This window comes from Arachis stenosperma, chromosome 8 (genome assembly GCF_014773155.1).
Source record: "Arachis stenosperma cultivar V10309 chromosome 8, arast.V10309.gnm1.PFL2, whole genome shotgun sequence".
Taxonomy (NCBI): Eukaryota; Viridiplantae; Streptophyta; class Magnoliopsida; order Fabales; family Fabaceae; genus Arachis; species Arachis stenosperma.
The window spans coordinates 20007839-20023293 of NC_080384.1; the positions used below are offsets into that span (position 1 = coordinate 20007839).

General features: G+C 32.3%; 1 protein-coding gene across 2 annotated transcripts; it reads right to left on the minus strand.

Moving 5' to 3' along the window:
• Positions 1–8506: 8506 nt before the first annotated feature.
• LOC130945011 (uncharacterized) lies at positions 8507–15420 on the minus strand. 2 transcript variants are annotated; one of them, XM_057873648.1, is made up of 12 exons: positions 15047–15418; positions 13306–13480; positions 13060–13143; positions 12568–12809; positions 12194–12437; positions 12004–12083; positions 11722–11806; positions 11138–11269; positions 10937–11050; positions 10330–10377; positions 9519–9606; positions 8507–9229 (listed from the first exon to the last, which is right to left on the minus strand). In XM_057873648.1, exons 1-12 carry the CDS (start codon positions 15187–15189, stop codon positions 9138–9140), a joined length of 1527 nt encoding a protein of 508 aa, XP_057729631.1. In that variant the 5' UTR covers positions 15190–15418; the 3' UTR covers positions 8507–9137. The 2 variants fall into 2 exon arrangements, with proteins under 2 accessions (XP_057729631.1, XP_057729629.1); XM_057873646.1 differs by lacking the exon at positions 9519–9606 and having other exon boundaries at positions 15047–15420.
• Between the last annotated feature and the right edge of the window lie 35 nt (positions 15421–15455).

The following is a 15455-nucleotide window of genomic DNA, read 5'->3' on the forward strand; positions in this document are numbered from 1 at the left end:
GATCTCCTGTTTTCTAAATTGTTTTAGCAATTATACTATATGTAAACTAAAAATTAGTCACTCATATAAAATATTAGTTAAAATATAATATATATATAAAAAATAAATTAAACGTCAATATAGTATTTATATATAAATATATAATAATTAATTTAATGAATAATTTTTTTGTCAAAAGTATTTAAAAATAAAATAAAATTCAATTCAAATTAATCTAAAATTCTCTTATTTTTATTAATTAATTACCTCAAAAATAAATACATAATATTAAATATAATAAATATATAATTTTAAATATTAAATACATAAAATTATAAATTAAATATAATAACTTTAAATTATTATGTTCCTAATATTACTATTTTTTTCCGTATAGCATTTTTTTTGTTCCATACATATAAGTTTAATGTAATGATGACGTCGACCTCTTTAAAATTATATTAGCTCTGCGCATTATTGAAATCTCCAATTAAATACTTCTGAGTTATATAATCATATAATGCATGATGCAGGTGTTGAATCACTTCACAAGCTTTATTTTTAACCCATAAATTTAAACAATTGATTCACAAATTTGACTAAATTGTGTTGTGACAATTTTAAACAACCAAAAATAAATAAATGTTAATATATTTGAATAGTCCATTACATTCTACAAGCTAAGGATGTCAAGTAGAAATACGTATATTATTGTATCGTTAATTGAATTATTTTTTATTGTAGTCTATGACAACAATAAAAAAAATCTCATAATTCACAAATTCAATTCAACAGAATATATAAACTAAATTATAATTTTAGTCTTTATTATTTTATTTTATCTTTATTTATTCTTATCTTATCTTTATTTGTTTTTATCTTTTTTAGATCAATATTCTATATATATTTAATTTTACTTTCATAATTTATAATCCAACTCAATTCAATTCAATCAACAATTAATAAAAAATTTTTATATTTTTTTATTCTTTTATAGTTTTATCATTTATGTCTAAGTTAATCAACTTTTTTTTTATTTAAGACACATTAATTAATTGAAAATTTTGGATAATAAATATACAAAATTAAATTTTTGATATATTTATTATATACTTATTAAAATGAAAAATATAAAATTTTGCTAATAATAATTTTTATATATACTTTTAAAATACGTATTAATTAAAATGTTTTTTTATTCGTCAGGTCAAGCCACTTTTAAATTTTTTTGTTTTTTATAATATACGTGGATCCATAGATAAATTTGAAAAAGATTGTTGGCTGAATTTTGAGCACAGGTGGTTAACTTAATTTTGTCTTGTAGTGTTCATTAGCTGATTAGTATTTAGTAGTTGGATCAATTAAATATTCTTTAATTCACAGAGTAAGCCTGACGACTAAAGAAAAAGTCTAACCTTAAATGAAATATAATAAACTTTTTTTTTTTTTTTGGGTCTACATATATAATATTAAACTTCAAATGAAGGTAATCATTTTGGAAAAGCTCAATTGATTAGCCATAATCTAACTCGTTTGTGACTTAATATCATCAACTTAATGAAGTCGGCATTTCATACAAAAGAAAAAGCCAAAAATAATTAAAAAAATGACCATAGATAAAAAAAAATTAACAAAAAAATAAAAAACAATTAAAACTTATCTTATTTAACATTTAATAATTTTAATAATAATTAATAAATATTAAATAAAAAAATTCTGACTTTTTTTTATTTCCTTAATATTACCGTTAATTTAATTACTTTACTTTCACATTCCACTCTTGCCATGATTTTGCGGTTTTTTTTTTTTTTTGTCATAAATTTCAACCACCCGCAAAGTATAACATTTTAGTAATATTTTGAAAGGAAAATTATTATCAAAGAAGCATAAAAAATAATTATTACTTATCACAGAAGAAGGATGAGATCATGAGACATCTCGACACATACATCGTGTTAGAAATCATGATGCATTTGTTTTTTGTCATTAAAAAACAGCTTCGGGTTATTAAAATAATTTTGAGCCTGACGGATCTGCTTAAATGATATTATAGAATTTATAAACTAAAATAATAACAGTTATATATGTAAGTTTATTATTTGAGCCCGACCGTTAACATGGAAGTTGTTATTAACCAAGAGAAGTCATTGAGTATTGTTTGATAATTTTTTTCACCTATTCACAAATATTTGTCACTTCATTTATTCGTGCAATTATTAAAAAAAATTGAAAATTATTCACAAAATTATTTGTCATTTTTTTAGTGTTTTATATTGTTTTGAAGATAAATATAACAAATATTTAATAAACAAAATACATAAAAAAGTTGAAATGTGAGAAATTCGGCATAACATGTCTTTGAAAGAGAGAAAAATTTTGCGTTCTAGCCATCCTATCAAATATTCAAATAGTTTAGTGGCTCTTGGCCCTCTTGTATATGCAAAAAAAAATTATAATAACAAATGAAAAAGTTTAAAAAAATCTAGCGTGAACAACTTTATTAAATTTTGGCTAACATATAATTAGCAAAAAAATGAGTAATTCTACACTATTGAATAAAATTTCGCACTATTAAAAGCATCTTTAATAACTACTTGATGATTACAAATCACAAAAATTACTAGCCCCTTAACACTTCTCATAACAAATATATCCAACTCGAAAATTTTATTAAAAAAAATTACAATTATGGTAGAAAAAATATTAATTTAGAGAATACGTATTAGATTTAAAAGGTATGTGATGAAGTTCTTTCAAGACTAGTTATTCTTTTTCAAAAGTCAAAAGTTAAAATCCTCTAAGTTTTTATATTAGTGTTAAGAATTTTCTAATTCTAGTGCATTGTTTTGGAAAAATTCAAAAAACCAAAACGCATGGTGTTAGGTTTACTGATAGGGAATCACTGAGTGTATTTATCCGATCATCAAATATATTGTTAGAGCTAAAAACCAATATATTACAAAAGTTGGGAGTGTATAAGACAAAATGGACAAAGAAGTTGTTTTACAAGATTTCTATTGTCGTTGTGTCAACTGGTATGAAGTATGAACCATTTATGATAGGATCCGACAAAGATATCCAGGTTTTGTTTCATTGTCGACGAAGTTTTCCAGAAGTAAGAATATACGAGCTGAATGCCAAGTTGAAAGATGGTGTCGACAGTTCTGGGGCATCAACGCCAAATCCTCAGTCAACTACGTTGGGAGGTGCTTCTACCTCGATGCCTGTGGTTGCACCTGCTTGACTGTTGGTTGATCCTCCATCTGTTGCAGTTAGGATGGCTAGGTCACCCCGTCTGATTCCTGATATTGCAATGGATGGTGAACCGGATCGAGTTGAAAATGCGATACGAGAGGATGATTCATATGAAGAGTCTGTTGACATTGTTGGGGACAGTCATGAGGATACCTGGAGCAATCCACCTATACATCACGGCCCATCAAGTTTCAGCACATAGCAACATCCTCCACATTTCTCAATCTTGAACTTGAAAGCCATCGGCCAACAACTGAACATAGATCCTACCTTTAGGGGTCAAGCTGTGAACCGCCTAGCTAATCGTCAATGTTCATGATCATGATAGTGGTAGCAAAATCAACATATATCTGGGTGGTGAGATCATAGAATACTTGAGAGCTCGAACCATGGATAAATGTGCCTCCCCCAACACTAGTCTCTGTGTCTCTAACCATACGATGATCAAACTGGTGACCATGCACTTACCAGCGGGGCTATCATCGTGTCCAACCGATGCACTGCCAGCTCTAGCACCCCGACGTCTAGCACTAGATCGACATACACGATGATTGCAAGTCCTCCCCCGCCACTACGAGCTTCATCCTCCTACATCATATCATGTAACCATCGCCACTCCTGACCAGTAGTCCATGTACTAATGCGTCGACGCCGCTCCACACGCCTATTATCAGGCACGTCAAGCACCTGTACCCTAGCAGGTGCCTGCGAGAACCCTCTGTGAAAAGCATCGACCGAAATTTCGACCTGCCTAGGATCAGCAAATATAGCATTCGGTGACAGAACCCTATGTGCTACACGGTACCACCAGTCAAGGTACTCTGCGGATGGACCTGAATCAACCATTCTCTAGATATTCAAGATGGAATCAACTCTATTACCCCAAATGCATATGTCATATCTGAAAATAAGAGGAAAATCACTTATCTCCACTTTTATTGTCCTTCGCATGAAGCCAGTCTATGTTCAGGCCTGGCTCAGGCACATGTTGTACGTCGCCAAGCTGTGGGACCACTCTATCAACTTGATGTCACTCAATTACGACAAAATATACCAGGCTAGTGACTGCCCACCATAATCGACTGTGCTCCTCAGTAAGTATTTTCAGATGAACCATGACAAGTACGTCAAGTGCAGCATAAGGCTCCCACACAATCTGAAAAGGATAATAGAATCTGGCATTAGAACACTATATACAGACAGGTCGGTGAACCACTAATGAAATTTCGAACCACACACAATTAACTTACATCTTGACCACCCAATCGATCTAATACAAGACGAAATTGGATAATTCTTTGCTCCTTTCCATCAGATATGGGTAAAAAGTGGCCCACTTGAAGAATATAATGTGATATCAATGTTTAATCCAGGATCTAAAAGGTTAATAACTTGAAACAAATGAACGAGAGCTCAGTGCATTGATCGATACCTAGATGCTAACAGAAAAGAAAAGTCGTCAAATCCATGCGGCCTGAGCATCGAGAACTGCCAGAAGATCCAAGACTGTAGTAGTTGAAGGGGACCAGCCAAGTTGGTGACGTTTCTGTTGGCTACCCGACACATGCATTGATACAGCCATGCCAATGCAACTGAACCCAGCTATAACTGCCCATCTTGTCAAGCCTCACTACAAATGGCAACCACCGAATACGTATCCGATTTACACTTTTGTCACCAAATAACTGAGTGGATAGTAATATTATGATATATGCACGTGTGTATATGTGTACAGTATCCTCACTCGCATCAGCTGGTAGCACTCTAAACCTCTCATGTAACCATGTGAAGTGGACTGTGAACTACTTGACCTTATTCGGCGGCGGCAGCTCGCCGAATAACTCTTGAAATCACTCCCAAGCCGGTCTACCATCTTCTATAAACTAATCGAAGTCTGTGAGGCACCCACTAACAACCTTTCCATCCACGGACAACTCCAATTGATACGCCACATCTTGCAGCGTGATGATGCACTCTTCGAACGACATGTGAAAAGTGTGTGTCTCAGGACGTCACCTCTCAATGAATGCGTTTACAGAGACTCATCCAACCAGAACCAATGAGTGTTCAGCCTAGACAAGTGGTACAAACCAGCTCTTTTCAATTAAGGTATGATTTTTTCATGCATAGGCATATTCTGTTACTTCCGAACGCTGTAAATACACCTACTTGACTGCATAATATGAGAAAAACAACCACACCCTAATTAAATTCTAATACTTATAAGGATAAAAATGTTCTAAGCCAATACAAAAACTACGAGTGTGTTATCTATCCAATCTTTTAGAAGTGAGAATAAAAAATAAAGAGACCAATATATTAAAACCTAATCAATAAATTACTAGTAAAAAAATACTAATCTTATTTGCTTTGGAAGAACGAAGACACATTTTTCTCACAGTATAGTAAACGCTATCATACTTTTTCTAAAATCAGGAATCAAATTCAGGATACTGAAACTTATGTGCTTCTTGTTAACTTCCAACTAATATACATTAACTAAATATTTAATTTAATTCAGTCTAATTTTATTAAAATAGAAAAACACGTATGATTGTCTATATAAAAATTTAGAACGAATGTTAATGTACTTTAAAACAAGTAAAAAATGTGCAACTTTTAAATTTATAAGTCTAAATTTTAAATTTTAAATCTTAAATTTCAAATACAAAACTACAAACCTTAAATTTTATATTCTAATTCCTATACCCTAAATACTATATTTTATATTATAAACTCTAATACCTACAAGAAAGCAAACTAACCTCTTCATTAATGCCGCTGGCAACGTGAGCAACGCCATTGAGCCGGTGCAAGCAGTTTTCGTCCGCCATGGACTCACTTGAATATGGCCCCTCTAAAAATTCCAAATCCTTTCCAAGCCTCCTCCTCCCTCTCTCAATCCACAGTTTTCTCTCTCTAACCAAACTTTCTTAGCATACCAAATGAAGAATTTGCTACTGGCTAAAGCAGTTTTATAGGCAAACTACATGTAAATTGTAGTACCCTCTTACGGTTTATGCAAGGTAATATTTCTTAAAAAACCGCTATAACCACTCGCGGTTTATACTCAACATAGTTCCCAAAAACGGTTATTAATTCAAAACACAATCTATATATACGAAAAAGAGTCGAGCAGAAGAGATTTAGTCAATACACAACACACAACGCTTTGCTTCTTTACTCGTTTTTGGATAGTTATTTAATTTAGACGTTGGAATCTCTTTTACAGGTAGCTTGGTCTGAATTCCTAAAAAGTTGGTGTATAGCTCAACTGAAATTTTGAGAAGTGAAACAGAAATTTCAGTTTGAGTCCTCAAATATATGTCCTTTATTTTCGTCTCCAGAGGTATCATACTATCATTCCCTATCTTTGGGCCCTAGTCCGAGTGTTTCCTGGGGAGATAAGTGGGGAATATTATTTTATATATGATATGTGTATTAAAAATAAGTGATTATGTTTTGTGTATTTTTATATATATTATTTTACATATTTTTTATATTATTAATTTAATTCTTTTAAAAATATCAGTTAAAAATATATTGTTAAATTGTTAGACTAAAAAAAATTAAATTGATGATTAAAAGAATTAATAAAAAATAATACTTTCTGTTGGGCCTTCAGCTTTCCTCAAAACATTATTTACCTACAAACCCTTTTTTTGGGACTAACCTATAAAGTCTTTTTCAATCCAGATTACATTAAATATGATTTTGGGCTGGACTTGCCCTGACAGCTATATCCCACCAATGAAATGGAAGTTCCACAACTACAGAAAAAGGGCATCCCTCCATTACTTTCGTCATCCATAAATTGAGAAATTTGTATTCATATGACCATACATAAATACGTCAAGTTAAAAGTATTTTCGTGCCTGTTACCTCAACATCAAAGAGCCAAATTAGATTTTAATTCATAGATAGAGCCAGTAGCGGAACTTGAAACAAAATTTTGGGGGGGCCATGATAGAAAATAATTGTTAAAAAGCTTTTGATATAAACCCCATTTAAGATAAACTCGTCTAATTTCATCTCTCTGATTTAGATAATATTGCCAAATTTAAAGCCGTTTTTCAATGTCTCGTTCCAAAAAATTAAGGTCAAACTCATCAGGTGTAACTTTTAAACTTTTGAAGGTTGTATCTTACTTTTTTCGTGATTCATTAAAGTAGAAGAACTATCTACATGTGTTGATATTGTAAAAATTATATGTTCTCCTTCTTAAATATTAGCCTTCCTCTTAAAAAATCATCAATTATTTGAATTTTTATTATTATTTTATATAAAAATTGGAATATATATCCTATAAAATATGTAAAGAAGAAGTTAGAAGGACAAATATTAAAATTTATAATATTTATTAAATTTTTTTATCAATTTATACAAATACAATAATATTAATACTTATTGAATATTCTATTATTTTTTATCATATAAAAAATTAAATTAAATAAATAGTAAAATATAAAATAATATTAAATTAAATAAATAAAAATACCTAATTTTTTATATTTAAACTTAAAGGTAGAGAAAGTGTTGCTTATTGAACTTATTGATTACTTTAAGTCATAGTAAAGTATTACTAATTTTTTTATAAAAAGTTTGGGGTGGCCATGACCCCCCCTTGTCTGAACTAAGCTCCACCACTGGATAGAGCAAGCATTGATCCTGGAGGCTTTTATGTAGGATAAAATACAACTGATATTCCTGACGATGGGGCAAACTTATTTCTATAATGCATCCTCACCATACATTCCCCTTGAAGATTTTATCTCCAATCTTAACCGTCAAAAATTTTAAAAAAGGTCTTGATAATTAAAATTTTAAAATAGTTAAACTATACAGTTGATCCCTACACTTTTAGTGAAATTGCAAATTGATCTCTACACTTTAAAAGTTTGTAATTGGCTCCTTAAAGAGAATTAAAATTTGCAATTTAGTCCCCATCGTTCAAAAAGTATTTGATTTAACAGAATATTATCATCATATTCTCTATTTTAACAAAATATTCTCAGTATATTTTGAGAATATTCTGTTAAATCAACATTTTTTGACCGGCGGAAACTAAATTGCAAAATTTAATTCTCTTTAGAGACCCAATTACAAATTTTTAAAATGTAGGGACCAATTTGTAATTTCACTGAAAGTGTAGAGATCAACTGTATAATTTAACTTTTTAAAATATATATAGGAAAAAATAACAGTGGATAAATAAACCGCAAAATGAATGGCTATCTAAAAGTCGATGTAAGGGGAGAATAAACAAAAAAGATGCTTGTAAATTGTAATTGTATTCATATAAGCATTAGTCACTCACCAAGGCACAATCATGTTAACATCACTAAAATAGCACATTTGCAACATAAAATAGATACTAGTACAACAATGTGAAGGGTATTAGGGCAAGATAGCTGAACAGCTAAAAGACAACGTTCATAATCCCATACCACAAGCATAGTGTTCCATTTTTGTAGTTAAAAATGCCTGCTATCTTCCAATAAATGTACACATCACATGGAATAATTTTTTTTATCAGGATGCTTTCTTCTTGGTCATGGTTCCTTAGTAATATGTCCATAACTAAAGATTTTAACCAGCAACTGCCACTAGAGAAGGCAATAATTCTTCCACAGCCAACCTGGGCAGCCAGGATAGGGAGCACTCAGTTGCACAACTCTTCCTAATTTTCAGAATTCAAATTCACACACACAAAGAGGATGTTGCCCTACAAGCTTTGACAAAGCTGTTCAACTACTTCCTGTACAGTGTACACAACATTCCTGCTAATGGCATGGGAATCCAGTACTAAGAAAGGGATGCTCTTGGCCAAATATTTAGAGCCAAAGCAGGTGCACAAAAACTCAGTAAGATTGGCTTCAACTTGAATGTTGTGAACTTCTGAGTTAAGGTAGCATAGGATCTCCTGTTGTTGCCAGCATTTGCAAACCTGTTTCCTCGGCTGCCCGTTTAGAAGCATAATCTTGCATGGAATCACCTGCAAAATGTTAGATCATTAATATATAATTCAACTTTGATAACTGTTGCCTTTGTCTGTCTCTTCTTTAACTTACATTCAGATTGATACATGCCTGTAATTATAATCCAGCAGTAGAATTTTGACCCCAATGTCAGTTTATTATTCGTGAACAATAAAACCAGTTTGAAGAACCAAGGTCAAGACTAACTTGAGTCTAATACAAAAGTGATATGCCTATGTTCTTTGAAAGAATACAAGCAAGTCATCTTGCAAGAAAACACCTTAGGAGTTGAGTTAGATTACATACTAAGAGACTGCCTAAGCCCTTCTTTTACAGCATCAAAGTTCTTGTAAGTATACCCAACAAAGTTTAGATCTTTGGGAGTCAAAAGCATCTGCAGGATAAAAGTTGGAATATCAAACTATGCCATTTTTCTGGGTAATATATAAAAAAAATAATAAATTGAACGATTAATAGTATAAATACATGTCAACCAAAAAGATGTGCAGATAAAAAGCTACTGAATGAGAATCAATAATTTGCTATTTATTTTTCCCATCTTAATTCAAAATACAAATTAGACAGTTTACTGCAAATGAGGCCTTAATATAAACAACATAATTAGCCTTTTCAAAATCCAAAATACAATTTGTTTGGTGCCACCATACAAGCAACAAAGTTTGTTGGAAAGGACCTAAGAAAATTTTGCTATGTAACAACCAAATTATTCATTTAACCATCATACACACAAATCAAAGTAAATGTATCTCAAGAAAGCCAAGGTGGAAGCTTGGTAAACAGCATATCCCATTTTTTTCCTGTTGATATATATATAATAAACAAATTTTAAATTTTTTTTCAGTTATGAGAAACTATGTGCTGAAATTTATCTTGAAAAAATCAAATTAACCATAAACTATCAAATACGGTGCCTTTCATCTCATATTACTGACTCTTAAAAAAAGTGTTGCAACCTAGGAACAAGCATCATTGATACTAGAGTTATAAATTTTCAGCTTTTTACTTTGTTTCCTACTTAATTTGATAATTATATCACACTTTCTGATACAAATGAAGAAAATGATAATGACAAGCAAACCAATATAAGGAAGTGTACCTTCCGGGAGGATCCAGATCCAGTTCTTGCTCCTGTTGGTGGATCTACCTAATAATCCAATAAAGAAAACAATTAGAAAGTCTTGTCGGTTAGGTTGAACGGCCCATCAATGTGAAATCGTAGATTTTGTACTAAATAAAGAATATATAATGTCATTAAAGAAGTAGAGAGATTAATGTGTTTTCACCCAATAAAGCAAAGATACAAGTTTTTAACACCTATATTTACACCTGATATTACAAAAGCATAAAATCGATAGTAAAAGGTTTCTCACAAGCTATGCTACATACCATAAAACATAACTTTTACCATTATCAAAACAAAACCCTAGGGTAAAATCACTTTTCATCATTCAAAATTCCAGAGCCCAATAAAAAGCATTGAAAGTTGAAAATACTATAACCCAGCCAAGCCTAAATTTGATAATAGTAAATTGATGTCAAGTGTTATCATAATCCAGCGGACATTAAAGATACTCTTGTCAAATGATTATGGGCAAAATCAGATATTTACAGCTCCAAGAGTTGGTAGCAGTTCCACAATAAGATTTTATAAAAGTAGGGAGGAAGAGTAGGGATAGCATAAAAAAGATGATCTTCATGCTAACCTCATCAAACTTCATGAAGTTTTGGGTATCCAGATCCCCATTGACTTGAGGTTTGAATGCTGCCTCCATTTGGTATAGTTTATCCCACTCCACGTTCTTGAACCAAGGATGAACCTGGTATACATAGAAATATATGATCAATGGCAACAAGGAAGGTAAAAAAAGTTGAACAGACATACTCTAAGAAAACAAACACATTACCTTGATTTCCTGTGCCCCTTGAGTACCTAACCTATGATCAACATCACACAGCAGCCTGCAGATTAAGTCTTTGGCTTCAAGTGTCAAGCGTGCATCTTCTGGAAATCGTAAATGATTTCTCCAATGAACAATCTATCAGCAATTGATGAATGTTACAACAATTAATGAATGCAGCCTCAATGAAAAAGACTATACAAACACAGACTCGGGGAGTCGGGGTAACATAAATAAAAGGGCTTTTAAATATTACGGTCATGAATAAAAGTATTAGCAGTTGAGAGTAGTCATAACTCAGTTATACCAAACGAGTTTTGACTTTTGAACGATGCTATGGTAATGAATATCATTTTAAGTATCCAAAAGAACCTATACAGCAACGATAGGAAATGTAGTCAAGTCAGCAGCAGTTTAAACTACCATCTCTCTCTCACTCACTAGGAGATAGCAAAAGAACTTGGAATTTTAGAATCTCCAAAATAAGCAGAAAATAGTGCTAACTCATGCATCAGCTTAAACTGCAAATGGGATGCAGGAATAGTTCATGAATTATTCTTGATAATTAAATTTTGCCAATTAGGATGTACCTTTCTGCATGTAGTTATTGGGTCATCAGCATAAAATGGAGGATAACCAACTAGCATTTCATACATTATTGCTCCTAATGACCACCTGATAAACATGAAAATTGAAAACCAATTAATAAAGAAAGATAGTAGACTTTTACAACTTATAACGCTAATTGAAAATTATACAAATTTATTTACAGATAAAATACAATTTCAAGATATTATCCAAAAAAGAAACTAACGGAATCACAGCTCTTAAAAATTAGATAAAAAGATATAAAGCATAAGGTAAAACCTAACCAGTCACATTCCATTCCATATCCTTTCTTCAAAAGTACTTCAGGAGCAATGTAATCAGGTGTCCCCACTGTTGAAAATGCCTAGTAGGAAGAAACAGGATGACTATGAGAAACACAATGCAAGATATTTCTGATACATATTACATATTACATATTGACAGCAATACATCAGTTAAAATTTTAGAGCTTACCAACTTCCTCCTGTTCATCTGCCAATGCTGAAGCTGTTCACGTGGGCTTCTCCAGCTGCTCCGATTGTCCGCATCAGGAAAACATCCATCAATATCCATGGGCTCTGCCACATTTTCATCATCCATAGTTTGATTTTCATGCAGTGTAGACAGGGTAGTACAATCAAGAGGCTTACAGAGGCCAAAATCTGAGAGCTTCATGTGTCCATTTTTATCCAGGAGAAGGTTATCTGGTTTAATATCCCTGATAAAATGAATTAGGAAACTGATAAGACAGTTTAGCATGTAAAAATATTCCATTCACCACCCAATAAACCATCATCACTGATTTAACAAATTAAGCCAACAACTTTATCAGCACATCCAAATCGAACCTGTGAATGTAATTGTGTTTATGAATAGACTCTATGGCTAGAACACTCTGTGCAATGTAAAATCTGGCAACATCTTCACTTAACGTGTCTTCCCTCATCAATAGCGTCATCACATCACCCCCGGGAAGGTACTCCATAATTAAATACAAGTAATCAGCATCCTGAAATGAGTAGTAAAGTTTCACAATGCAATGACTAGCAACTTCAGCTAGTAAGTTCCTCTCAGCTCTAACATGTTCCACCTGTAGAAAAAAAGATCTCTTGTAAGTAAAGTAACAGCTAAGCATACATCCAATGACTTGGTGATCCTTCTAACGGGAGATAGTATCACCTATTAATGGGTTTATAATCTCTAGACTAAAACATCTAAGCAACAATCATGAAATGCAAATGTAGAGTAATAAATCAAATGTCAGGTCTGTTATTTTCATCCAGATTATGCACCTCTTTTTCAAAAATCTCGTTCCACTCAATTTGTTACATATATCTTACCTGGCCTCTCTTCAGCATTTCAGATTTCTTCAGCTTTTTCATGGCATAAATGTTTCCAGATTTCTTCTCCCGACACAGTCTAACCTGTAATTGGACAATTTAGGAGAAAATAGTAACAGAAATAAAGGTAAAAACTGAAAGCACTGGAAAAATTTTCTATTTCTAAACAGAACTGATTAATGATCTATTGCATATCCTACAAGAATTCTTTCATGCACAAATAAGTATGCCAAGGACAAATCTGACCTCTCCAAAGGCCCCCCTTCCAATGATGGTCAAATGCTCAAAATCGTCAACACAAATCTTGTGCCTTTTCAATCGCATATATTCAGTCTCCTTCCTCTCTAAATCTTTGATTAAGTTAACACGTTCCTCATTTGGCACATCTGAAGAAGCTAATTGTCTTTCTAAAACCCAACGCCTAGAATTTAAAAAAAAAATGTGTCAGGATCATTCAAAACAGAAGGTGAACAAAGGAACTTCATCAGAATTGAGACTTTGAGACTATTTTACGTAACACTTAAGCATGATTACTAATAGAGATGCCAATATAAATCTTAACGTCTTTAACTTCCTTTATTTTTCCCTTTTTTTCCAAGATGAAGCTCAGACATGAAAGAATGTGTGTTATGTTGTTTCACCCCAATCAGTTTAGACCAAAGCTTAATGTCTATAACAAGAAGCTGAGACCTCTTACAAAGTTACAATCAAGTCAATAAATATTATGATCTCATTTATTAATGGCCAGAAAAGTATCCGTCTTATGATACTATCCAATGCAAAAACATTGAAACAACGTCACTTTTCTCCTTCACTTCATTGTGCACAGATATTTCCAAAGCAATAAATTCAAGAATTAAGTGTTCAATCCATAGCATAAGCACATCTTGTCTCTACTCAGGACCCTTAATGGCCTGCTTCAGATCCTCAGTGGACTTAGACAAATGTTAGTCCCTATTTAGTAGTGATGTTCTCTTATTGCATCAGTGTTCCCATTTAATTTTAGTTCCAACTCATTTTGGTCCTGGATGTCAAATTATCACATCAGGTGCTTGTATAGCTGTTAGCCATGCTTATCAAGCCGCATGGAAATGGGAAGCCAAAGAAAGATATTGAAAGGATTTAAGAAAACATAGGAAAAAGTGTGAAATTTTTGTTAAACTATAGGGGTTATTTAATTATACTTGAACCTTTTTAAGTAAAGCAATTTTAAACTAGCCAAGTTTTTTCGTAAACCGGAATCAATTCTATAAATCTTACTTGGCCTCTATTGATAAATGCAGGTAGATTGGGACCACTTCATGGCAAAAAGTATGTCTAACCATAAAAAAGAGGAGGTAATTAATTTATTTGCTAATTACACCTTAAGAAAAATTATTCGACCAAAACATGGACGGGGTAAGGACTGTGTGAAACATGATGCTAGAAGACATGCTAAAGCTTCTCCACACTGATCAACTTTACAAAAGAAACAGATTATAGATGCTGCAGCATATTGAAGCATGAATCAAGAAAATAACTGAATGAGAAAAAGGATTATAACTTAAGAAAAACAGGATCAGACACGAGCATTACACTGTAGAACAAGAGATACGAAGGGTCACACTGTAAGAACCAGGTTAATCACTATATCTCAAATCTTCTGCATTTTCAATTCAACATAAGAACCAGAGTCTCCAAACAAAACAAATGGATCATAGACTAGTTGAAAAATCTCATTAATCAACCCTAACAGATTAATTCTAGGATCAGTTTCAAGCTCGAAATTATCACTCAACTAGTGATTTGCAACTAAGATTACTTCAGCTACAAAAGGCATGTCAACTTGGCAAGTTTAGAAAGCTAATTAAATAAATAACAAGATCTATCACATCAATTTGCATTGTGCTCGACTTAGCAAAAGCTTCAACTCTCAACACACCAGAGTTCAAAAATTCCATAGCAAATCACAACAAAGCAGATAAGAAACACTTTCATATACAAGTACCTCTCCTTCCTCTCTTGGATGTTCTTCATCTGAGCCCTATAGTGATTCTCTATGAACTTCTTAGCTGCAGCTACCTTCTCCATCGTCAAGCTCGAACCTAACACCTCCTCTCCTCCCTTCTCTTCTTCCACGAGATCCTCCATCTCTCTCTTCTCTCTCCTCTCTCTCAGAGTGAGGACCGTGAGTGAGAGAAGAGAATAATAATAATAATAATAATAATAATAATAATAATAATGTGTTAAATCCAACTCACTGTATTTATTCTTTTTTTTATTTATGCAAATAGCATAATAATCTCACCTATCTATCTGGATTCTGAAGCTTTTTTTTTTTTTCCTCTCTCTACTCCAACGCAGACACACACTGTACAACTTTCTCTCTCTAAAAAAAAAACACTCTGGAACGTTTT

Coding starts and splice junctions, on each gene's coding strand:
- LOC130945011 (XM_057873646.1), bottom strand. CDS start 15,189: ATGGAGGATCTCGTGGAAGAAGAGAAGGGAGGAGAGGAGGTGTTAGGT. Junction 12,810..13,059: donor AAATGCTGAAGAGAGGCCAG/GTAAGATATATG, acceptor TTTTTTCTACAG/GTGGAACATGTTAGAGCTGA. Junction 12,084..12,193: donor AGATGAACAGGAGGAAGTTG/GTAAGCTCTAAA, acceptor TCTTCCTACTAG/GCATTTTCAACAGTGGGGAC.